Consider the following 25868-nt stretch of genomic DNA (forward strand, 5'->3'; position numbering starts at 1 on the left):
GAGTTAACTGTTAAGGTGGAATGTGAGTTCAGGGGCAGTTTGCAGAGTTCAGTGGTTCATTGCAGGAAATAACTGTTAAAGTGGAATGTGAGTTCAGAGGGCAGTTTGACAGAGTTCAGTGGTTCATTGCAGGAGATAACTGTTAAGGTGGAATGTGAGTTGAGGGGCCAGTTTGCAAAGTTCAGTGGTTCATTGCAGGAGTTAACTGTTAAGGTGGAATGTGAGTTCAGGGGGCAGTTTGCAGAGTTCAGTGGTTCATTGCAGGAGTTAACTGTTAACATGGAATGTGAGTTCAGGGGCAGTTTGGAGAGTTCAGTGGTTCATTGCAGGAGTTAACTGTTAAGGTGGAATGTGAGTTCAGGGGGCAGTTTGATGGGGTTCAATGTTGCACTGCAGGAACTAATTGTTATGGTGGAATGTGAATTCAGGGGCAGTTTGATGGTGTTCAATGTGCATTACAGGAAATAACTGTTAAAGTGGAATGTGAATTCAGGGGGCAGTTTGAGAGTTCAGTGGTTCATTGCAGGAGATAACTGTTAAGGTGGAATGTGAGTTCAGGGGGCAGCTTGACAGAGTTCAGTTCAGGAGTTAACTGTTAAGGTGGAATGCGAGTTCAGGGGCAGTTTGCAGAGTTCAGTGGTTCATTGCAGGAGTTAACTGTTAAGGTGGAATGTAAGTTCAGGGGGCAGTTTGATGGGGTTCAATGTTGCACTGCAGGAACTAACTGTTAAGGTAGAATGTGAGTTCAGGGGCAGTTTGCAGAGTTCAGTGGTTCATTGCAGGAGTTAACTGTTAAGGTAGAATGTGAGTTCAGGGGCAGTTTAATGCAGGAGAGAAGGATGTGCAAAACTCAGTAAGTTATCACTGCCGCCTGAGCAACGTGATGAACTGACAGGCACAGGCGTGTCCTCTGCAGCTGCGCAGCGGGATTAATGCGCCTGTCCGTTTTCCCCCCCCCCTCCCCTCCTCAAGGCTGGAAAAGGTGGCCGCCGTCTCCTCACCCGCCGTCGCCGTGTCCCCCCAGAAACCGGACGCGCAGCCGATCCGCACTGCCCGCGCCTCGGTGGCCAGGCGCCGGGGATCCACGCGACGGGCGCCGCCGGACACCGCCGGGCCCCGCGGGCTGGGGTTGGCCCGGGCCGCCTGGAGGGGCCTCAGCTGGTGCCAGCGGCCGATGCAGCGCATCGTGTTGAGCCGGAGCGCCAGGTGGTGCAGGGCGAGGCGCCTCCGAGCCGGCTCCTCTTGGCCGAACTTCCAACGCGGAGCTCGGCTGCCCGGACCCGCAGTAATTCCGCGGATGTGCAGCTAACCTCTTGACCTTTACTGGTACTACTTCCGCTGACTGCCGGAAGGGATTTATCTTGGGGTCCAGTTTCCTTGTCCATCCTTCAGTGAACCTGTAGATGATAACGTGGAGATCACGGGCCCCCGCCACCAAGGCCCTGCCCACTTCACAACGGAGCCTACAGAAGGCACTGGACAGGTACCAGAATATGCAAACAGATGTTAGCGTCCTCTCCCATGCCTCCATTCCCTTCTCGAATTTGTCAGCAGTCCAGCAGGCTGCATGGTTCAGATGCCAAACACCAAAATTTCAAATCAGACACTCACTTCTGATCTGTCAAGGCAAGAGATTAACAGGTGGACAGGGGAAAAGATTCAAAGATGTTCTCAAAAACTGCTGAATAAAGAAGTAGCGACCCCATTGACTCCCAGGAAGCCCTGGGCTGTAATTGCTCAAAATAGAGAAAAGTTTTCCCCCTCATGGCATTGTGGACCTTGAATCCATTCGTTGGGAATACTCAGATGCCGAGTGTTAATAGCAAAAATAATAGACTTCTTCACAAACTGTCCGATGGAATGCAATGTGTGATTATGCACTTTGGTGGAAGGAATAAAGGCGTAGACAATTTGCTCAAAAGCCAATAAGTTGAGAAATTGGAGGGGTAGAGTCCTCATAATATTCCTTGAAGGTTAACTTGAGTCAGTAAGGAAGGCAAATGCAACACGAGCATTCATTTCAAAAGTGATAGGATATAAAAGCAGTGATGTAATGTTGAGGCTGTATCAGGCATTGGCCAGAGTGCAATTGGTGTATTGTGAGCTGTTTTGGGCTCCTTATCTTCAGAAGGATGTGTTGGCATCACAGAGGGTCCAGAGGACGTTCACTAAAATGGCCCCTGGAATGAAACGTGTATATAATGAACATTTGATGGCTCTAAGAATGTACTTGCTGAAGAATGAAGACAGAGCTTATAAAAAAAAAACTGAATGCTGAAAGGCTTAGATAGAGTGAATGTGGAGAGTATGTTTCCTATGGTGGGGATTTCTGGGACCAGAGAACATGGCCTCAGAATACAAAAACATCCTTTTTAGAACTGAAATGAGGTGGAATTTCTTTACCCAGAGGGTGGTGAATCTGGAATTTATTGGGAGTCACTGGGTATATTTAAGATAGAGGTAGGTAAGTTCTTGATTAGGAAAGGAATCAAGGCTTATGAGAATGGGGTTGAAAACAGTAGATCAGCCATGATGGAATGTCAGATGGGGTCCATAGACACAAATGATCTAATTCTCCTCAGGCACCATTCATAACCCACAGCAAAGGAATGGAAGTCATTCTCAACCCTATCAGAACTATTAGGGGCTCTACCAGTGCAGACAGAACACAACCTCACGCACTCTCAGCTCACTGTGAAGATAAGGACGTCCAGAACTTCAGCTCCAATGGCTGAATGATCACACTCACATCAGGCTTGCTGACAAAGTCAGTGCCATTCAGCCCAGTGGCTGATTCCTTGGACAAGCTGAGGCCCTTCGTCCAAGGGGTAAGATCCTAACTGAAAGGTTGAGGACAGGATTGATAAATGCAGCCAACTTTAGGAATTGTGTGTGTTGAGAACCCAATGAGAAACAGAAGATTTATTGCCAATGAATGTGTACCTTTATTTTATTTTTGTTTTGCATCAGCAGTATTGTGCAGAACAAGGTACAAAATTGCTATAAATTACAATTTTATAACTATAAGATTTTAAAAAACATAGCTTGTGCAAAAAAGGAGAAAAGTGAGAGAGTATGCGTGGTCAATTGTACATTCAGAAATCTGATGGCAAAGGGGAAGATGTTTTTGTAACATTTACCTTTTTTTAAGATATGACTGACAGATTTTTTTTCTGTCGGCAATCATCATGCCTACCTTCCAGAATGGTCGTTTGCACTGTGGCTGGATCTGGGCCGATGTCAACCGTGACGTATACCCTAGGTGCGACGTTCAGCATCACAGCGACGATGTCGTCCTACTCACTTCAGTTTAGACTGCAGGCAATCCGCAATAATGTCTAGGGGTGCTGAAGGTAACATTTAGAATGAGATTAAGTCATTCATTTCCGTTCCAATCTTTTTACACAGGCTGTATTCTGGGAATTTTGGAATAATTTCCCGGAACTCAGCAGCTGTATAAAAACCATAATTGAGCACTCCTCTTCAGGCTTCTGTACTTCCTTCCTGGTGGTAGCAGTAGGTGCTTTCAAGCTGCCTTGTAAAATGGGATTAACCAGGCAAGTTAGCGCTCCACTCACAAGACAGCTTGAAAGGATCCGACCTTTCCGTGCTCCTAAATTAACTGGGTCCCTGCCCTCCCTCAGACGTAGTCAAGGAACCCAATTAAACTTACCTAGGTCTCATCCACCAGTGGCTTGAAAATGAAAATGGCCAACCTGATTATTCCGGTGATGTCAGCGCTTGCGTGTGTGTGTGTCACCAAGCAGCATGTTGGCGCCAAGTTCAAATGTGCAGGTCAGGAAAGAGAATATTATTATCGTGGCTTAAAACGTGTTTCCCAGGAAGAGCAAGGTTAAAATCTTTTACTTAATTTCATCTGGTGATGGCATGATGCGTCACTCACTGCATCATCACGGGGGCGGGATCTCCAGATTGGCAATTTAATGAGGCGATCCCCCTGCAGCATAAAAGGTACTGGCAGCACCTTCGCCCCATTAAACACACCTGGGTCCCAGAAGGGTTACCCAGGTGCAGCAGTTGTAAAGAGGGGGAAGGAATTACTGCTGCCCCATAAACCATAAGATTTGTTGCAAATTTGAAGTTTGTACTTTAAACTGTCCTTGTTGGGACTCATCACCCTTCTCTGCAACTGGATTCTGGACTTCCTAATAGAAGTAGCACCATTTTGCTGAGCACTGGTGCACCTCAGGGCTATGTGCTAAGGCCACTCATGATCCACGACTGCATCACCAGATCCAGCTCCAACAGAGTCATCAAATTTACAGATGACATAACAGTAGTTGGCCTCATCAGCAACAACAATGAGTCGCTAAACAGAGAAAAGGTGGAAAATTTTGTGAAATGGTGCGAGAGTAACATTCTGAGTCTTAACAAGGACAAGACAAAGGAGATGATCATGGATTTTATGAGGATTAGGGTTGAGTTCCCTTAATTTCCTTGAAAGCCACTTAAGAAGTGGATATAAAACATCTCTCTTGTCAGGAAGGTCCAACTATGATTGCACTTCCTGAGAAGACTGAGGCAGACAAGGCTACTGGTGACCATCCTGTCAACTTTCTATAGGAATTCTATTGAGACCGTCCTGGCTGGCTGTATCACAGTGTGGTAGGTTTGCAGAAGAGCATCAGATCAGAGGTCAATCTACAGGACCATAAGAGCAACAGAAGCTCACTGGAGTCCCCCTCCCCCCCTACCCGAATCATGGGATTTACTGGGATTGTTGTCTAACGAGGGCTTGCAAAATCAGGGAGGACCCTGCACTCACATCTATCAGCTATTCCCATTGGAAAAGAGATATAGGAGTATCCGAGCCAGAACCACCAGGCTGAAAAACAGCTTGTTCCCATGGGCAGTGAGACTGCTGAACAACTGATGAACTGCTCATACAAACCCTCTGTGACTCCACTATTTATTTAAAAATAAAATTTATTTATTTTAATATTTATATGTAAGTACTCCGCATATGCATTGTTTGTGTGATTGTGTGTTATGTCTCTGTGTGTTTGCACTGTGTTACATTGAGGATCAGAGAACACTGTTGGGTTGTACTAGTACAATTGGATGACAAATAAACTTGAATTTAAACTTTTTTCCTCAGATGACCAAATGGTATATTGACACTGAAAGGAAGATGAGTTTCATCACTGATAACTGCTTTCACCAAGCAGCGTCTGCTAAAATACGGGAAGTTTTCCATGGTATTTTATTATAAGGGCAGAATGGCAGTGGAAATTAGTTTTGTAAGTGTAAGGTGCATCCTCTCTTATGTTTCAGTAGAGGAGTCTTGAAGATATGCACATATGAAAACTGCCAAGGTTTATGTGCATGGCTTCTTCCTGGAAAGGAGCATCATGTTTTAGATGTAGTAGTGTCTCAACAAGAACACCCCATCTGCATTTGGCTTCTCCACTGTAGAGGAGATAACATTGTATTCACCAACTACAGTACACTAGATTAGGAATAATGAAAGTACTTTGCAACTTGATGTATTTCTCCACACCCAAACATCATGAATGGCAGATGTAAACTGTTAATAATTCTATTTAAAATTGAGGAATTGCTAACTACCTTTTGACCACTCCAAGGATTAAAACCATCATCAATACTCCATGGTAGGATCTTCAGAAGTACTGAAGAACAACCCTCGAGGATCCCCCAAAGGCAGCAGCAGAGTTTAATACTTAAGAAAGCATTCAGGACACTTCTTCATTAGACATGGTAGAGAATATAAAAGCAGCAAGGTTTTGGTGCAAATATATTAATGAGGCCACAGCTGGAGTAATGGTACAGTTAAATTACAATACTGAAGGATGGATGTAATTGCACCGGAGAGAATGCAGCATCCTGCAGAAGGCTATGTGATAACATTGAGGGTAGGAAGAAACTTCCTTCTAACTTAGGTGTCTGACAAGAGGTAGAAAATTTAGAAAGGATTAAAGGAAGACTGTTTCACCCAGGGGCCAAGGGAGTAGTGAAAGCAGGTTGTCTCACAATACTTAAAGAGTATTTGGATGAGCACTTGAAACACCATGACATGAAAGGTCTGAGTCAAGTACTGGGAAATGGGGTTAATGTACTATAGATAAACTTTCGATAGCTGCCATGGATGTGGTGGACAAAGAGGACAATGTTCTTACACTAAATGCTAGAGAAATTCAGTAAGTCACACAGCATCCATGGGAAGTTGGAGGCAGTCAACATTTTGGGCTCGAGCCCTTCGTCAAGAATGTGGAAAAAGTAGTAGATGCTTGAATAAAAAAGTGGGGGGAGGAAAAGAGGAGAAAGGTAAGGAATGGGAAGGGGGAGCAGCATAGGTGAACAGAACATGTCGTGAAATTAGCTTTGTGGCAGCATTGCAGTGCAAATATTGCTATAAAATTACATATTAAAATTTAAAAAATTAGTTAAAAGATAAGAGAAAGTGAAGTAGTGTCTGCAGTTCATTGTCCATTCAGAAATCTGGTGGCAGAGGGGAAGAAGCTGTCCTTGTGCAGTTCATCTCAGGCTCCAGTTCATCCTTCCCAATGGTAGCAGTGTGAAGAAGACATGGCCTGGATGATGGGGGTCATTGAGAATAGAGGCTGCTTTCTTAAGATACCACCTCTTGTATATGTCCTCAGTGGAGTGGAAACTGATGCCTGTGATGATGCTGGCCAAGTTCACAACCTTATGTAAATTTTTTTTGCTGAGAGTTGGCGTCTCCATACCTGACAGTGATGTAACCAGTATGAATGCTCTCCACAGTATACGTATAGAAATTTGCGGTGTCTTTGGTGACATACCAAATCTCCAAATCTTATTAGGTAGGAGTTACTAGGTGGATGCAGGTGAGAGGATAAAAGCTAAGAAGTGATAGGGGGAGAGGGAAGTGTGCTGTCAGATAAAAGAAGGAAGAGGAGCTGGAAGGATATCCAGAGATAGGGAAAGAGAGAAATTGGGGGAGGAGGTTAATGGAAATGGAAGGTGGATATTGATGGCATCTGGTTGGAAACTGCAGAGTCAGTGCCAAAGTGGGGCGGGGGGCATCTGCAGGCATCCCCCCCCCCCACCCAAGCGAGGTGCTATGTCCCCCTTTATGGTCGCGGCCATTGCTCACTGTCAGACCCACCCCCACCCGGCCACTAGCGTGCGTCAAATGTAACTAGCATCTAGCTTGATGCATGCTAGCGACTCTCCCCAGCCACGTCACTAGCATGCATCAAGCATCAATAGCATCTAGTGGCGCTTGACACAATGAAAGCAGCGCTCTCGTCTCCTAATGTTAACGTTCTTTGGCAGGGAGGTCTCAGCATCCAAAAGCACCCCACCCCCGGCCACCGCTAAGCGAATTTATGAGCGTTCCACTGTGCCCCCCTCTAACATTCATTCTGGCGCCGACCCAGAGATGGAATATAAGGTGCTGTTCCTCAAATTTGCAGGTGACCTTGAAGTGCATGGACAGACCTGTCAGTGAGGCAGTCATTGCGGCATTAAAGTGGTCGGCCACTGGGAGGCCTTTGGTTTTACAGCAGACAGAGCGAAGGTGCCCAACGAAACATTTATTGCTTCACTTAGAAGGACTGTTTGTTGCCTCAAACATTTGCAGATATTTGCCATGAGGGGGTGGTGTATGTGCTAGTGCAGTACTTCTTGCAGTCACGGGGGAAGGCTGGATTAATAACTGTAAAGGGGTGGTCAAGTTTTCTGAAGAAGAAGGATATCTCTGATGTCCTGCAATGGAAAGCCTCATCCTGGGAGCAGAAGCAATAGAGATGGAGGAATTGAGAGAAAGGAATAGAATCCTTACAGGAAACAGGGTGGGATTAGGTGTACTCGAGGTTACTGTGAGAGTTGGAGGGTTTATAGAAGATGTCTATGGATAGTTTGTTTCCCTATATGAGGAGAGTTGCCAGAAATGGACGAAAGGAATTTAAGGTCAGGTTGGAAGTTGGCAGCAAAGTAGATAAAATTGAGAAGATCATCATGGGTACAGTTGGTAGCACCAATTCAGTCATTAATGAAACAGAGGAACAGGTGAGGAGCTTTGCCTGTGCAGGCTTGCAGGATGGATTGCTCAACATATCCAATGGCAGGCATAACTGGGACCCACATGAGTATTGACGGCTATATTTTTGACTTGGAGAGAAGTGGAATGAGACCAAAGGAGAAGTCATTGAGGGTGAGTACAAGTTATGCTAGGCGGAAGAGGGTGGTGGTGTAATGGAATATATATTTGGAAGATAATTGGTAAAATTAGAGTGGTTACATGCATACACACATTTTAAAACAAATCTTATTTGAAGTACTGAAGAATTCATATTCAGTGGACTTTACAGAAACTATGGAGAATGCTATGCACATTTCACAAGTAGGTGTTAATTGAAATGATGTCATAAAATGAATAGACCATTTTCTTGGGCTGGAGATACTTTGGCTATTTGCAAGGATCTACAAAGTGCTCACAGAAAGGTCACTCCTGGATTCTTGTTTACCTAAAACAACAGATGGGAGCAAAAGACTAACTCCTATTGTTTGCTGAAGAAGGTCAGGGGTTTTGCAAGTGAGAGAGTCACATGGGCTTTCTGGCAGTTGGAAGATGAAGAGAGAGAGAGAGACTGAACAGTCACAACTGAAGCAAGCAGGAAGCTTGTTGGAATTGAAACAGAAACCTCCAGAATGGCGGATAGCTGGAAGTGCTATCTGTCTGATGTTTCTCTTAGAATAAGCGGAACGGAAAATAAGCCTGTGATAGCCTGAAAGAAAGAGGTTATTATCTGGAGAACCCTGATGGGGCAAGTTTCATCAGCAAGACATTGAGGTGACTAATGGTGTTACCTCAGTTGTGGAAATCCTGGAACAACAAATCTCTCTCTGCAAACCTCCAAAGAACCTTCCTGAGCAGTAAACATTTACCTTTCGAGCACCAAAGCCTGGTGAACTTTATACATGTTAAATTCTGTGCACAGTATAAGAACTGCCTGCAACCAGTGAACTTGGAAGAATGAGAAGTGAGATTGAATTGTGAACCAAAGAACTTTTCTTCAATTTACACAGCCATCATACACGTGCGCTTAGAATTAGAAGGGGGTTAATTTGGGTTAGTTAAGAATAGAGATAAGTAAAAGTTTGATTCTATTTTCATGTTTCATGGTGAATATCTATTGCTGCTGGGTTTTGGGGTCCTTTGGGCTCGTAACAGTGGTGGAGAGGGACTGGTTAGCAATGACAGGGACCAGCCCAGGGAACTGGAAGTTATATGTTCCCATGCTTTTAATCAAAATGCTCATTGTTTCATTGCAAATCTGCAAATTACATGATTCTTTTAGAGTCATGTAATAAAACAGAAAATGTAATATTCACAGTTGGCATTGTGGTTAGCACAACATCTTTACAACACCAGCAATCAGGACCAGGGTTTGAATCCCTCACTGTCTCTAATGACTTTGTACATTTTCCTCGTGTCTGCATGGGTTTTCATTGGGGACTCTGGTTTCCTCCCAACATTCAAAACGTACAGGGGGTGTAAGTTAATTAGTTATAAATTGGGCAGCATGGACTCATGGGCCGAAATGGCCTATTACCATGCTGTATTTGTCTAAATCTCAATCTAAAATTTCCTTTTAGTCTGCCTAGGGCAGACAAAGAGTCACCATTAGTATTGCCTGCTGTCCCTGACAGTAAGAGAAAGAGAAGCAAAAGAGAGTTCCTTCAGAGTCACTGAATGTTGATAGATTTGCCTCCAGTGCTCCTATAGCCTCAGCAGCTGCGCAGACCCCTGTCTGACCGCTAGCAACCCGAGATTCAGATACGATCAGGAAGCCTTCAATGCCAAAGCCCTTTGGGAGCCCATCTTACCCTCTCAAATTCTGGTTCCCATACCTGGTTCCCTTGAGCCAGTCTCTAGCAGCCTGCAGCTGGTGTGGATCCTTTGTCCACAAGTCGCCAACATCCCACAGCAAGTGTGGGTTCTTCAGCCATAGCTCCTATCTGAACCATTAATTTGGTCACCATCTGTAGGGTAAAAATGCAAAATGGTGGAGAAGCTCAGTAGGTCAAACAGTGTCCTTTATGTGCAATCACTCAGGCAAGCCTATATTAGCCTCTCAATAGCTATTAGGAGGTGGAGGAACAGACAAATTATGGAAAATTGTAAAAGCAACTGAGATGTTAAAGTGGGAGACTTCAATTTCCCCAATATTGACTGGGATGTCCTTTGATGGGGTGGAATTTGTTAAGATGTCCACAAATGCTTCAGCATGCAGATAGCCTAACAAGGAATGGGGCCATTCAGGAACTAGAGGTAGCTAATTGAGAGCAGCTGTTACTGGGCACTCTCACAACTGACACATGGCAGTTGTTTAAGCACCAACTAATTAGAATACAGGACCAGCATGTTCAATACGAAAGAAGGGTAAAGATGGCAAGTTAGCGGAACCTCGGATGATGAGAGGTCATGAACTTAGCCGAGAAGAAAAAGGAGGTATATGTAAAGTTTAGGAAGCTGCAGTCAGTCAGGGCCCTAGAAGACTATAAAGATTGCAGGAAAGGAAGCAGAGGATTAGGAAGGCCAAAAGGGGCCATGAAATGTCCTTAGTGATTATAATTAAAGAAAATCCCAAAGCATTTTATACTTATATTAAAATCAAAAGAATGACTAGGCAGAAGATCAGGTCACTCAAAGGTAAATGAAGGAATTTATGCTTGGAGTCAGAGAAAATGGGTGAGCATCCATGTTTACCAAGGAGAAGGACAAGGAGGACAGTTATAGGAAGTATTATATGGAGAATATTCATGTATTAGGGCATTTTCACATCAAGGATTGTGGTCTTTTGAAGAGTATTAAGAAAGACTAGTCCCCTGGGATATATCACCAATCATTGAAAGAAGGAAGTGAAAAGACTGCTGGAGCCTTGACAAAGATTTTTGAATCCTTAATGGTAACAGTAGAGGATTGGAGAGTGGCTAATGTACCTTTATTCAAGAAGGGAAAAAAAAGGATTATTAAGGAAATTGTAGGCCAATAAGCCTCACATCAGTGATAAAAAACTAATGGGGAGGATTCTTAGAGATAGGATTCATGCATATTTGGAAAGTTGCAGTCAGATTTGGGGTAATCAACATGACTTTGTGAGGGACAGGTCATATACAGTATTAATTTGAAGAGGTGAGAAAGATGGTTCATGCGGATTAGCAGTGAATGTTGACTACATGGACTTTAGTACGGCGTTTGACAAAGTCCGTCATGATGGGCTATTTCAAAAAGTGAGATGTATGAGATCCTTTGGGAGCTGATAATTTGGATGTGAAATTGGCTGGCTCATACAAAATTGTTATTCGTGCTCGAGTCTTGACCAGTGGTGTTCCACATTGTTCAATGCTTGGACCCCTGTTGTTTGTGATACTGTGGCGGCCCGCCACTGCAGTGAGCAAACCGGTGCTCTGGGCGGCAAGCACAATGTAAAGCCAGCAGACCGCATAGCAGTACCGGCTCCAGCAAGTGAACTGGCGGACGAATGGCTAAAGCAGCCTATAGGGCCAGTGATCCTAAAATGGTGCTGGCCCCACTGTACAGCCAACAGACTGGGGTAGTGTGTGGGGAAGAAGGTATTGTCATGCAAGTTGGGAAAACTCGCCTTTGTCATGCAGAAGGTGACGTCAGTAATCAGGGCAAATGGTGGGAACTTGAACAATATAAAAGCCCTAAAAAAGCAGAGCTTAACCTGGCCACACTTGTGAGTGTTGTTCTTTCGTGTACCGTGCAGCTACAATACCCATAAATGGCTTGGATGAAAAGGTAGGTGGGAAGGTTAGTAAATTTGCAGATGATACAAAATTTGGTAGAGTTGTGAAGTGTAAAGTTAGGAAGTGTAAAGGTCCATCAAGGAATATAACAATATAGATCAGTTGAGGATACAGGTAGTGAAATGGACAAGTGTTACGTGTTGCCCTTTGGCAGGTCACATGTAGTGTGACAAATTATGTTGTGTTTGGACTGTATATAGATATGTTTTTGGGAGATAAATTGGGGCAGGATTTTTGGTGTAGGTCACATACAAACACCTTAAAACAGATTTTATTTAAAATAATAGAGCTCTGTTCATGCTAGACATGTCGGCCCCAAAGCCTTTACAAAAGCTTTGGAGAGTGCCCAAGAGACTTCACTAATGGATTGTTGTTTACAAAAAGGCAACAGAGGAAAGAACTTGTCAGAGCCGCAGACTGTCTGGAGTGGAACTTGCTGTTCTAGGAGAGTCATGTGGTTTTGCAAGCACAGAGAGTCAAATAGGTTTTCTCTCTGTGTGTGTGTGTGTGTGTGTGTGTGTGTGTGTGTGTGTGTGTGTGTGTGTGTGTGTGTGTGTGTGTGTGTGTGTGTGTGTGAGTGAGAGAGAGAGTTCAGTCCTGCAGTTTTACAGTCAGCAGCAGCAACTGGGACTGGAACAGGACAAGCTGGCAAGCTTGTGGAAAACCCTATTTGGAAGATGGGTTGTGAGTGCTTGGTTCAGCCAAATCAAAGCCCCTGTGGTTCATGCAAGAGGAGAGGACTGGCTGCCTAATGTTTCACTTGAAATAAAAGAAACAAAAAGGAACTCTGTGGTGACCTGAAAGAAAGAGGTTATCATCTGGAGAACCCTAAGGGGGTAAGTTTTTTCGGCAAGACATTGAAGTGGCTGATTTTAAAAAAGGAATCAGTTGTGGGTGTCCAGTGTACAACAAATCTCTCTCTAAACACCGACAAGAACCTTCCTGAGCTGTAGTCATTTACCTTTCAAGCACCAAATTCTGGTGAACTTTATAAATTTTGTTTAAGTAACCATTTGTCTTAGTGAATATCTACTGCTGCAGGGTTTTGGGGTCCTCTAGGCTCGTAACAATAGTTAATGGCAGGGCTCAACAAAACATTTCTCTGCAGAGGGATCTGGGAATCGAGATTCATAGCTCATTGGAAGTTGTCACGCAAATAATTTGGGTGGTAAAGAAGTTGTATGGTATGCCTGGCCACAATGGACATAAAGTATGGAGGTCATGTTGCAGCTATATAAACCTTTGGCTAAACTTGGGATACTGTGAAATTCTGGATGCCCCATGAAAAGAAGGATGTGGAGGCTTTGGATGTTGCCTGGTTTAGAGGGTATAAATTAAGGGGAGAGATTGAACAAATCTGGGATGTTTTCTGTGGAATTTAGGTAGACAAGGGGATCACCTTAATGGAGGTGTATAAGAACATGAGAGGCATAATGGACAATCAGAATCTTTTACCAGTCACACACTAGAGGACACACTAAGGTGAGGGGAAGAAATTTAAGGGAGATGTGCAAAGCAAAGATTTTACTCCGAGTGGTAGGTGCCTGAAACGGGCTGCCAAAAGTAATGATGGGATCAGATACAATAGTAGTGTTTAAGATAGAGCATGAAGGATATAGAGTGATATCTAATAGATACAATCAGTGGAGTTTTAGTTTGGTTTGAGCATCATATTTGGCACAGATACATGGGCCAATGGGTCTGTTTCTGTGCTCATTTATGTCTTTTAGTGTTATGGGTTCTAAGTTGATTGATGAGGTCTGTATTGCAACCATGTACTCTTCTACCGATGGAACACATGATAGCCAACAAATTCAAGTTTATTATTATCTGATTGCATGTATACTACCTGACAAACAGCATCTCTCTGGATTAGCTCTACTTCTCAAAATGTTGTGTATCTCTGTCAGGCCTCCCCTCAGCCTGTTCTGCTCCAAGAAGATCCCAGCTATCCAATTTATACTCATAACTGAAACATTCTATTCGTCAACATCCTGATGAATTCTCCCTGAACCCTCTCCAGTACAAACAAGAAATCTGCAGATGCAGGGGTCCAATGCAGTACCCAAAGATACTGGAGAAAATCAGCAGGTCACATAGGAACTGAAAGATAGTTGAACCCACCCGTAAATAGCCATATATTTGGGTTGGCAGTCTCCCTCCAGATGGCTTCAATAACGACTTCTCCAATGAACATAAACCCCCTCCCCTGGCCTCTCTCTTTCCTTCTTCCAGCACCCTTTGTCCAGCTCCCCACTCCCTCTCCCTTAAGAGAGCTACCTTTCTTAGCCTTCTGCCCTCTCTCCCTATCACTTCTCAGTTCATTCTATTCTACCCTCCCACCTGCATCCACCAGTTAACCCGAGTTCCTCCCTCTTCCCCCAACCCCTACCTTTTTATTTAGGCATCTGCCTGATTTTCATCCTCCTGAAGGAGGGCTCAGGCCCAAAATGTTGACTGCATTTTGGTTTCTATGGATGTTGTATGACTTGCTGAATTTCTCCAGCACTTTTGAGAACTCTGGTACCATCACATATTTATAGCGAACACACAATATTATGTCTACGGCCTAACTAAAGTTGTACCAAAACCTCTCTGCTGCCATTCTCAGGCTACTAAGGCAACCATACAATATGCTTTAAACAACACAAAATGCTGGAGAAGCTCAGCTGGTCCTTTATGCAGCAAAGGTAGAAATACATAACCAATGTTTTGGACTTGAGCCCTTCATCGAGGTATGGGAGAATGCCTGCAGGCGTCCGAACAAAAAGGGTTGGGGGGAGGGAGGATGGGAAAGGCAGGAGATGATTGGTGGTGAATGAGGGGAGGGAGGGGACAGCAGCAATGAGGGGTAGGAGGGATGGCTGAGGGATGACTAGGTCAGACAGTCTGGCTTTTGAGCCCTCTGTCCTCTAGTGCCACCTTGAGCTGGATGTTAATTTGTCCTCCATTTAGGGGTGTAGGACGAATTAAGTGGCAGAAAAGGCCATGTTTCTTCTTGCGCACATGCGCAATGAGGGGGAAGTGTGATGCCGGTGCCCCCCCCCCCCCCCCCGAGAGTTTCTGACGCTGACCCTGCTTGTCCTTCATTTTTGTAAGTTTGAAATGGCCACTATAGATGGCTGGCTGGGTAAGAGGGAAGGAAGGGGAGAAGTGGAAAGACAAGAAAGGGGGAGAGGAAAGAAAAGGTGAGCAAGGTTTGGAGAAAGCAGAGAAGTCTGTGTTATGCCATCTGGCTGAAGGGTTCCCAGACGGAAGATAAGGTGTTATTCCTCCAATCTATGGTTGGTCAGGGTGGGATAGTTCAAAAGGCAAGTGAGTCTAGGAGTGTGATTCAGAATTGAAATGGTTGGCTAATGGGAGGCCACTGTGGTTGCAGATGGAGAGGAGGTGCTCAGTGAAGCGATTCCCCATTCTGCGCTGTGTCTCTCTGATGTAGAGAAGGCCACAAAGGAACACCGGATGCAGTAACTGAGTCCTGTGGATACACAAGTGAAGTGTCGATTCACTTGAAAAGCCTGTTTGGAGCCCCGGACCATGGTGAGTGAGGAGGTGTGGGTACGTGTTGCACCTCCTGCGGCCACAGGGGAAGGTGCTGGGGTGGGGGTGGGGGGGTTGATAGGTCGGAAGGGTTGAGTGCATGAGGAAATCACAGAGGAAGTGGTCCCTGCTGAAGGCTGAGAGGTGAGGAGAAGGAAAAATGTGTCTGGTGTTGAGATCCTGTAGAAAGTACCGGAAATTCAGGCAGATGCCGAGGGTGGTAGGTGAGGATGAGGGGAAGACTATGTTTGTTGTGTCAGGGGGTAGAGGGGGCCAAAGGAGATGAGCATAAAATGGAGGAGATGCAGGTGAGGGCTGGGTTGATGGTGGTGGAGGGGAAGCCACGTCTGTGGAAAAAGGCAGACATTTTGGAAGATCTGGACTGGAAGGCCTCATCTTGGGAACAGATGTGGCAGAGACAGAGAAATTGAGAGAAGGGGATGAAATCCTTGCAGGGGGCAGGGTGTGAGGAGGTGTAATTAAGCTAGTTGTGGGAGTTAAAGGGTTTGTAGTAGATGTCAGTGGAAAGCTTGTCTCCTGAGATGGAGACAGAGAGAGCCAGGAAAGGAAGAGTGTTATCAGAGATGGACCATGTGAGTTTAAGATCAGAGAAGAAGTTGGATGCGAAGTGTATGTAGTTGACAAGCTCATCGTGGGTACATGGGGCAGCCCCGATGTTGTCGTCGATATATCAGAGGAAGAGTTGGGGTGTCTTGCCTATGTAGGCTTGCAGTATGGATTGCCCCACAAAGCCCACAAATAGGCAGGTGTAGCTGAGACCCTTGTGGGTATCCATGGTTACTCCTTTAATTTGGAGGAGGTGAGATGAGTTAAAGGAGAAGTTATTTAAAGTGAGGACAAGTTCTGCCAGGAGGAGGAGGATGGTGGTAGAGGGTAAAGGTCGGGTCTTTGGCCCAGAAAGAAGCGAAGTGCTTTCAGAGCTTTTGTGTGCAGGATGGAGGTATAAAGGAATTGAACATCCATCGGTAAGATGAGGAGGTCCGGTTCAGGGAATATGAAGTCATAGAGGAGATGGAGGGCATGTAAGGTGTCACAGATATAGGTGGGGAGGGATTGGACCAGGGGAGAAAAGATAAAGTCAAGCTAAGATGAACCTAGTTATGTGGGGCAGGAGCAGGCAGAAACAATGGGTCTGGCTGGATGAATGGGTTTGTGTATCTTTGGTAGAAGGTAGAAATGGGCAGTACAAGGTAGAAACGGGCAGTATGGGGATGGGAGAGAATGAGGTTGGTGGCTGTGGGAGGGAGATGACCAGAGGTGATGAGGTTAGAGATGGTGTTGGAGACAGCAGCTTGATGTATAGTGGTGGGGTCCTGTGGGAGAGATCGATAAGAGGAAGTGTCTGAAAGCTGTTGACTGGCCTCAGCAAGGTAGTCTCTAGTAGTGTCCTCAACATCCGCAACCACAGCAATCTCCCACTTGCCGCACCACGTCAGTAACCTCCCAGTAACTGCAGATTGGGGAATCGCTTCGCTGAGCACCTCCTCTCCATCCACAACTACAGCGACCTCCCATGGCCAACGATTTCAATTCTGAATCACATGTCTGACCATGACCTTTTGGACTATGCCACCCTGACCACCTGCAGATTGGAAGAACAACACCTTATCTTCCGTCTAAGCACTCTCTAGCCAGATGGCATTAGCATTGACTTCTCTGCTTTCTGCTGAACTTGCTCACCTTTTCTTTCCCCTCCCCCTTCCCCACCCAGACATCCCTCTCCCCTTCCACCTATCATCTCCTACCTTTGCTTTCCCTACCCTTTTGTCTGGATGCCTGCCAGCATGCTTTCATACCTTGAGGAAGGACTCAAGCCCGAAATGTTGGTTGTACTTCTATCTTTGCTACATAAAGGACACCGTTTGACCTGTTGAGCTTCTCCAGCATTTTATGTTTTTTACTTCTACAGATTTTTGTGATTGACTTCATGCAATATGCTTTCTTCATCCCCTAACCTAACTCTGCCGCCTTCAGGATCTGCAGACTTGTACACCAAGCCCTTTTGTTCCTTAATATACCCAAGGTCCATAGCGTTCATGATATTTGACCTACTTCTAAGAACCCCCAAAATGCATCCCCCTCCATCTTCTATCCACTTTATTTCTTGTTAGTTTTTAACAGACATTTTGCAGATGTATTTTTAACAATTAATGTGCAGAAAAGATCACTATAAATACATGTCCTTAAAATTTGTCAGCATTACCAGACTATTGGAGATTCACGCAAGGATGGCAAAGTCAGGGGTTGAGGGTTATGTTGATTCCTACGTTATTTCAAGATAAATGATTAACCTGTTCACTTAATACTTCAACTGACTAGAATAATGTTTATTTCTAGTCCCTTGTAAATTGGGCTCATTTGTCAATATTTAAAGTTTTACTTTTATTTATTTTTGTCCTCTAAAATTTGTTTTTGCTATTTCATAATATTTAACAAAGAACAAAAGGTCAATGTTACGAAGAACAACAAATGGTCAATGTTGCACCTGGGCTTCAAATGACTAATCTGATTCCCTATGTCTAACTTTGGTAAATGTCCTTGACAAAATTCAGGTGCTTGAAATAAGCATTTTAATTTGTAATTAATTAAAGTTATGATATAATCGTTAAAGAAGTACTATTTTCAAGCCATAAAACAAGCCACAGATTTTAAATTTAAATTTTAAATTTAGACATGCAGCACTATAACAGCCCATTTCGGCCCACGAGCCCATGCCGCCCAATTTACTCCCCATTATCCTACAACCCTCAGTATGTTTCAAATGGTAGGAGGAAACCAGAGCCCCCAGGGAAAACCCACATGGACATGGGGAGAATGTACAAACTCCTTACAGACAGCGCGTGATGTTTAATATTAAGATGTTTAATGTTATCACCAAATCAACATTGTTTTCAAATCAAAGACCAGCGCTTTATCTTTACTTTTCATGTAATAATAATTTCTTGATTTTGTGTTCTGCAGACCTTTCAACAGTGGTAAATGTAGATCAGGGAAGAATATGTAGCATTCTGAAAAACATGTAAGTACAGATGCTGGAATCTTTGGCAAACAATGAGATAGTGCCTTGATCCTTCAGTACTCTTAAACTGTTCATTCCTGCCTTAAATATATTCATTGTCAATGTAAATATTATATTGTATTTGATGGCATAAATCATTCCTGCACTGTGTCATCATCATTTATGTACATTTATCAAAATTAAGGGGCAATGGACAAAAGGGTGTGACTAACATCAATAAATGTTGAATCACATCTTTCTACCACCAGGGGACAGACCATCTCATTTTGTTCTGAGTGAACCACACAGAATAGTTATTTTCTAATGAGGGTCCTGGAGACATTAGGTCCTTTTACACAGCGCGTGAAAGCTGGGCATTATCCTCTTTTCAGGCACTGTGTGAAAGCATTGAAGGCGAATTGTGGGGGAGGCTAGACTTAACCGGCTTCGATCCAATCCGCCAAGGTAGGTAGACTCAGCTGTGCAGCGTATTGAGCTCACGGAGCCATTTTTTCACTTGGTTCTGTGTGAACAAGCAAGCCGGCTTCCAGAGACGGGTCGTGTAAATGGCGATAAATGCAGCTTTTCAACATAAAAAGGGCTATAAAGTTATACAGCACTGCAACAGGCCCTTCAGGTTGACTTATCCATGCCTACAAGTGCCTCCTCATCTAAACCACTCATGAATTTATATACATCTATAAAGTCACCTCTCAACCTCATGTGCCCCAGGGAAAGAGGTGCCAGGCTATCCAGTCTGTGTAACTCATGCCCTTCAGTCCAATAATATCCATGTGAATCTTTTCTGCACCCTTTTCGGCTTAATCACATCCTAATATCTAGGTAACCAGAACTGCATTTGATATGCCAAGTATAGTCCCAACAAAGTCTTGTACAACTGTAACATGGGATCTCAATTATATATCAAGTGTGCCAAGTGCCCTCTTCTTCTCCATAATGATGTGTCGTCACTTTCATGGAATTATATATTTGTACCCCAAGACTCTGCTCTATAACACTCTCCAGAACCCTGCCTTGTTATTGTGTAAATCCTGCTCTGGCTTAACTGACCAAAGTGCAACTGGTCTGAGTTAAATTTTATCTGCCATTCCTCAGCTCACTTTCCCAAATGATTCAGATCCTATCATAATTTTCATTAACCTCATCAATTTCGGTGTCATCTAGAAAGTTACTATCAACCCAACTGTATTCCCTCCGGTCTCTACCGCACACAGTTGGTCACAGGCCTTCAATCTGAACAATGACTCTCCACAACCATCATCTGACTCTTACCACCATTTCCAATGTTTTATCCAATTGTCTAGCTCACCCTGGATGCTGTATGATCTAATCTTGCAATCCAGTCTATCATGCGAGACCTCATCAATCCAGTCTATCATGCGAGACCTCATCAAAAGTCCATATGGAGAACTTCTATCTCCCTGCCCTTGTTAATGCCCTGTGTCACTACAAACTACTCAAACAAATTTTTAAGACACATTTTCGCCTGTATAAAACCATGCTGTCAATTCCAAATCAGTCCTTGCCTTTCCAAATACACTTAGACCCTGTCCCTCAGAAATCCCTCCAGTAACTTTCCCACCACTAATGTTAGGTTCACTGATCTGGCTTGTCCTTACAGCCCTTCTTAAACAAAGGTCCAACACACCTCCAGTCTTCCAGTACTGCATCTATGCCTAATAATGATGCAAATATATTTGCCAAATCCCCAGCAATTTCATTCCCAGCTTTCCACAATTTCCCAGGATGCACTGTGGGACCCAGAGAATTATCCATCATTTTGCATCTTAAGATCACCAGCATCTTCTCTTCTGAAATGTGGATATGTTTGAGACATCACTGTTCTCTTCCCTGCATTCACCATGGTAAATGCAGACAAAAGTATTTATTTAAGAATTCGCCCATTTCCTGGGGCTCCACACATGGACAGACACATTGATCCATAAAAAACAAGCATTTGTGCTTAATATACTTACAGAATCTCTTTGAATTCTTTATCTTGTCTGCCAAATCTATATCATTCCCTTTTTGCCCTCCTCATTTCTCTCTGAGACTTTTCAAGGGATTTTCTTGATCCCCAGCTGTCTCTACCTGACATGTGCATCCTTTCCTGACAAGAACCTCAATATCCCAAGTTATCCAGTGTTGCCTAATTCTGATTGCCTTGCCCTTCATGTTTACAGTATATATTTAAGATAAGGTTGGAGATTTAAGGGATATGGGGAAAAGGCAGGTAGGTGGAGGTGAGCCTATTATCAAATCAGCCATTGAATGACGGAGCAGGCTTGATGGGCTGGATTGCCTATTCCTGTTCCTATTTCTTATGTTCTTATGTCATTCACTCCAATTGGACCCATGCTGGCCCTGAACTCTTTATAACAAGGCAAAGGAAAAGGGAACAATGTTAAGAGTGGAGAAATTGCCAGGCCATAGACTATATATTCACAGATCTGTAGAGATAGCACAACAGGGATTTAACTCATCTCATGTCTGCCCTATTGCAAGTCAGTTTTTTGCATTAGGATCACTTGAAAATTGATTATATATCTATGTAGTTACTGTCTCTTTTAATTTATTTCAATTAGTTTACCATCATAATTTTTCTTTACTAGGATCTGTTCACTACAGCAAGTAAGAATATCAATGCAGATGTATATTGCACAATGTGTATGACAATAAACCTCCTCTCCCTCCTCCTCCCCTCTCCCTCTTCCTCTCTCTCCTCCCCTTCTCCCCCTCTGCCTCCCCTCCTCCTCATTGTCATCCTCCCCCTCCCCCTCCTCCTCATCTACAGGATGCTTGCAATGGCCAAGGCATAGAATGTAAGAGCAGGAATGTTATTCTGGAATTGTATACAACACAAGTGATGTAACAGCTTAAAAACTATGTATAAATTCCAGGAGCATGGTGTTGGAGTATGTAGAGAATAGTTCTGAAGATTCACAGGAACTGGAAAATTTTAACTATGAAGAAAGATTTGAAATTATATGATTGTTTTCTTTGGAATAGTGGGGGCTGAAGTGAGAATTATATGAGAACTATAAAATCATTAGTATCCCAGACTTATGTCTTGGAGTGTAACTGACAAAGAATAAATGTTCCAGCCAGGGTTTGATAGTGGTCTGAAACTCACTGTTGATAAGGCTGGTAGATACTGAAGTCATTATTGCATCTAAATAGGTATTGGGTATGAACTTCCAATACCACCTTGAAGCTTACTGAAATGAAGGGTTCCTCCACAGATATTTTAACACAATGCATGTTCTCATTTCCTAACCTAAGGTCAGATACAGACCCCTATCTGGTAGCATTCTCAATGTATCGGAATTAGAATTTATTGTCATATGTGTTGTTCTGCAGCAGCATCAGATTGCAAATATTTATATGAACCATCTTACCAAATAAAAAAAAATAGAGCAAAGAAAAGAGACAAAGTAAGGCAGTGTCTTTGATTCATTGCTCATTCAGGAACCTAATGGCAGAGGGGAAGAAGCAGTCCTTGTGCCGCTGAATGCTCGTCTTCAGGCTCCTGTACTTTTTTTCTCGATGGTATTGCTTTAGAAAACACTTGAATGCTTTTTATAAATCTTATATGTTCCTTGTAAATGTTTAATCTTCATTTTTAGCTCTACCAAAATAATTTGTCATGTATAATATTATGGTTGGTATTACAAAAATAGTTGTGATAATTGTTAAAAGTAATACTTGAGCAGAAACATTGGTTATGTATCTTTAACTCTAAAGTGCACTGTTTGACCTGCTGAGTTTCTCCAGCATTGTGTTGTCATAATCATTCGTGGTTTATTGATACAATGGAACCCCGATTTAGCGTGACCCCGCTTTTTTCACAATGCACTTTTTTTTGGACCCCAACTATTGTATTATAATGGAGTTCCACTGTAGTATTGTACTAAAACAACTCAGTAATGAAGAATTAGTTGCAACTTTATGACAAATCCATGGAATGCAATTTCAGCAAAAGTCGGGTGTTTTACCCGAATTTGTCTATTTATTCAACAAACACATCAAAACAAAATGAACTTTGTCTTTCAATCCGACAGAGATCCATTTTTAGATATTGTTCTATCCAGATTATTTAAGTTCTCATTAGGAAATCATTCAGGTAAATAATGATTCCTGTCATGAAATATATGATTATAGTGAAGCAATGTGCATTTTATGAGTCAACATGAAAACATGGAGGAGTATCTAGGAAGAAATAAGGCTATACTCATTTTCATTTCACAATGTGTTCACTGTGTAGGAGGGATTTAACCTTTATCACTTCTGAGGGAAAAGCCAAAAAAAATCTCTCCAAAGAAGATCCAAAGGGTTCACATTGAATCAATCAATATTTAAAAAACAACCTTTCTTAGGTTTTATGTCCCACTCTCTGCAAGAAATCTTCATTGGTCAGCTAACTTGAAAAAAATAGAGGATCATCTTGGAAATTCCGAGTCATGTCTTCAATACACAGACAAAACAATTATTAACTATTTCATTTCTTAAGCTAGACAGGAAGGTAGGGAATGCATTTTGAAGGAAAACAACATTACAAAAAGCAGATTTTAACAAAAAAATTATTTTATTAACCATTAAGCCTCATTATTCTACAATTTTAGAGTCAATTATGTCAGACAGTAAGATTATTGTGACAATATTTTATGCTCTTAGTTTTTGACAGTTCTTGAATAAACAACCTGCTGGAAGAACTCAGCAAATTGAGCAGCATCAGCAGGAGGAAAAAATGGACAATGTTTTCAGCTGGAAATGTTGTGTTTATTCCTTGAAGAATAACAACCTTGCATGGTTTTAACACTTAAATAATTTCATTTTTCAAGCTCCTTGGACCATCAACTCACTTGACTTCTGTCGTAGTCTCCATTTTGTTCCCATGCCAACAATGCGCATTGCATACTGGGAAATGTAGTTCTTTATTAAACACACATAATAACAGCTTTCCCCTTTTTAAAAAAAAACCACAAACACAATACTATGTCTACATAACAGAGGTATCTACATTCCATGGCCAGACTCCTTCCACTCAGCAGCTTTCAATCAGACTCTGATCTGGTTTAATAGTCCTTTTTGGTCTGGTATCTGTTTCAACCGGTTTATTGCTTCCATTTGCTTCGTTAGTATTTGTGTCGTTCTGTGAACTCTGAACAACTTTGAATCCCACATTGTCTGTAATTCAAATCCAACACCATCTGTAAGGTGTTTGTACGTTCTCCCCTTGTTTATGTGGGTTTTCCCAGGGGCTCTGGTTTTATTCCACCATTCGAAATGTACTTGGGGTATAGATTAATGGGGTGTAAATTGAACATCACTGACTCATGGGCTGAAATGACCTGTTACTGTGCCGTATGCCTAAATTTAAAATTTAACGTCCCTTTTCTACACGTGGCATCCTCTTTTGTGTACTGACAGGTGACAGGTCACAACCATGGGTTGGAACATGTGGTGTAGATCCATCCAGTTCCTTCTCAGAGGTGTCTCTCCTTCTATCTGGATCTGGTAGGAATGTGGATCTGTTTCCTCTTACACATATCCTTGCATGGACCTTTTGCCAGAATTGTGATCTTGGATTCGCACTTGTGTAAAGAATGTAGAAAGGTCACACAGGAACGACAAACATTAAGGAAAGGAGCCACTGCCTTGTGAAGACTGATAAAGTTTTGTTAGCCTTGCAGATAGACAATATAAAAGAATGCAGAAATATCACACAGATGTTTGATATATATTATAAACAAAAGCTCGAGACAATATGTTAAATATGTAAGGACCAAAACTTAAATGAGATTAAATGTTTGACAAGATTAACTGCTAACATGATTAGTTTACATTTCTAAGGTGGGAAATTGATTTAAATATTACTATTGGAGAAAAAACTGGTCAGAATTGTGCCATGATAGCATAATAAATAGATTAGATATAGATTGGTTCAATATAATTTTTTGCTTCAATTATATCTCACGCCACAGAAATTAAGTAAGTTGAAGTCTAATCTATCAAACAAATGTTTCAGGTGTAATCAGAAGATAGGTACTTTTTTATACTCTATTTGGTCATGTTCAAAGTTGAGACCTTTTTGGACAGAATTAGCAATATTTTTGGAAAGGTGATGGAAGTTAAATTTCCTCAAGATCCAATGATTTTTTTTGATAGGTAATATTTCTGGGATTAGACCAGAATTAAAACTTAATAAATATCAAACACAATTTGTGAAAATTGCTTTGACAGTTGCAAGGAAAAATATAGCAGTCTCCTAGAAATTAGATTCAAATTTAGGAATAGATAAATACGTAGCTGCATACCTCTTGAAAAAATTACATATAATTTGAGAAATAGGTAAGATAATGTTTTAAAAATTTGATGCCCATATTTACATATAGTAGGTATTACATTGTCAAAGATTCCCTGAACCTTGATTCTTCACAACACCTTCCTGATTATATTTTAGGTTAAAGGCAAAAATAATTTAATTTTTGTAAGTTGTTCTAATCAGATATTCTTTTCTCCTTACTTTATTTTTATTTCTTCCTTTTTTCTGTCCTATGGGCTCATTATATAGGGGGGAGGGTTTGGGACGTATGGGAGGAATATTATGTACTATGTATTATGAGTGTTTATATAAAACTGAAGAACATTTTGTTGTATTTGGATATTAATACATGTATTAAATTTAAATAAAATAAAAAATTGCATTTCTAAGAAAAAAAACACAAAGACATGCTAGTGAGAAAGAGGAACAATCCACTTCAAAACAACCTGGGTGGAGACCCTGCTGGTGGTGCATGGGTTGAAGCACTTTTACATCTGCTCTGAACCTTTTCAGCTCCCATGCCTTACTTGCTTAATCTACTTTTTCTTTAATGTGAAGTTCTTTCTTAGTTTTAGTTCGTCTCCTTCCCCAGTTTATTCCACATTTATTCAATATGACGTCTACTCGTGGAGGTAAAGCTAGGAGAAAGGAAGAGTGTTACAGGCCTAGAGGATCCCAGAACAAAGCAACAATATATATTCACCAAGACCAATGGTTACTTAAACAAAAGTTACTTTTAATTATCTTTAAACATGAAAGCAGGATTAAATTTTAACTTATTACAATCAACTTAACTTAACAACCCCTTCTAATTCTAAGCATACATGTATGTAATGTAAGTTCAGAAAAGTTCTTTGATTCACAGTCCAATCTCACTTTTCACTCCTCCAAGTTCACTGGTTGAAGGCAATTTAACATTTATGAATCTTCACCAGGCTTTGGTGCTTGAAAAGTAAATGGTTACCACTCAGGAAGGTTCTTGTCAGTTTTCAGAGAGAGATTTGTTTCTCACTGGACACAAACTGATTCCTTCTAATCAGTCACGTCAGTGTCTTGCTGAAGAAACTTGTCCCATTAGGGTTTTCCATTTGATAACCTCTTTCTTTCAGGTTACCACAGAGTTCATTTTTGTGTCCCTTATTTTAAGTGAAACATTATGCA

General features: G+C 42.3%; 1 protein-coding gene and 1 long non-coding RNA gene across 4 annotated transcripts in view; one reads left to right on the forward strand and one right to left on the reverse strand.

The window, feature by feature from the left end:
• The window catches only part of lratb.1 (lecithin retinol acyltransferase b, tandem duplicate 1), a 212554-nt gene extending 211236 nt beyond the window's left edge, over nt 1-1318 (reverse strand). For both annotated transcript variants that reach the window (XM_069926674.1, XM_069926673.1), the window contains exon 1: nt 1002-1318. In XM_069926674.1, coding sequence (XP_069782775.1) covers nt 1002-1185 — 184 coding nt within the window. In that variant the 5' untranslated portion in view covers nt 1186-1318. The remainder of the gene's footprint in view (nt 1-1001) is intronic.
• LOC138758152 (uncharacterized) lies at nt 979-25114 on the forward strand. Of its 2 annotated transcripts, XR_011354171.1 has the most exons (4): nt 979-1483; nt 15182-15342; nt 18325-18382; nt 23057-25114. It is a non-coding gene; the product is annotated as an uncharacterized lncRNA (long non-coding RNA). The 2 variants fall into 2 exon arrangements; XR_011354172.1 differs by lacking the exon at nt 15182-15342.
• Nucleotides 25115-25868: the final 754 nt, after the last annotated feature.

Source organism: Narcine bancroftii, chromosome 3 (genome assembly GCF_036971445.1).
Source record: "Narcine bancroftii isolate sNarBan1 chromosome 3, sNarBan1.hap1, whole genome shotgun sequence".
In the NCBI taxonomy this organism is placed as follows: Eukaryota; Metazoa; Chordata; class Chondrichthyes; order Torpediniformes; family Narcinidae; genus Narcine; species Narcine bancroftii.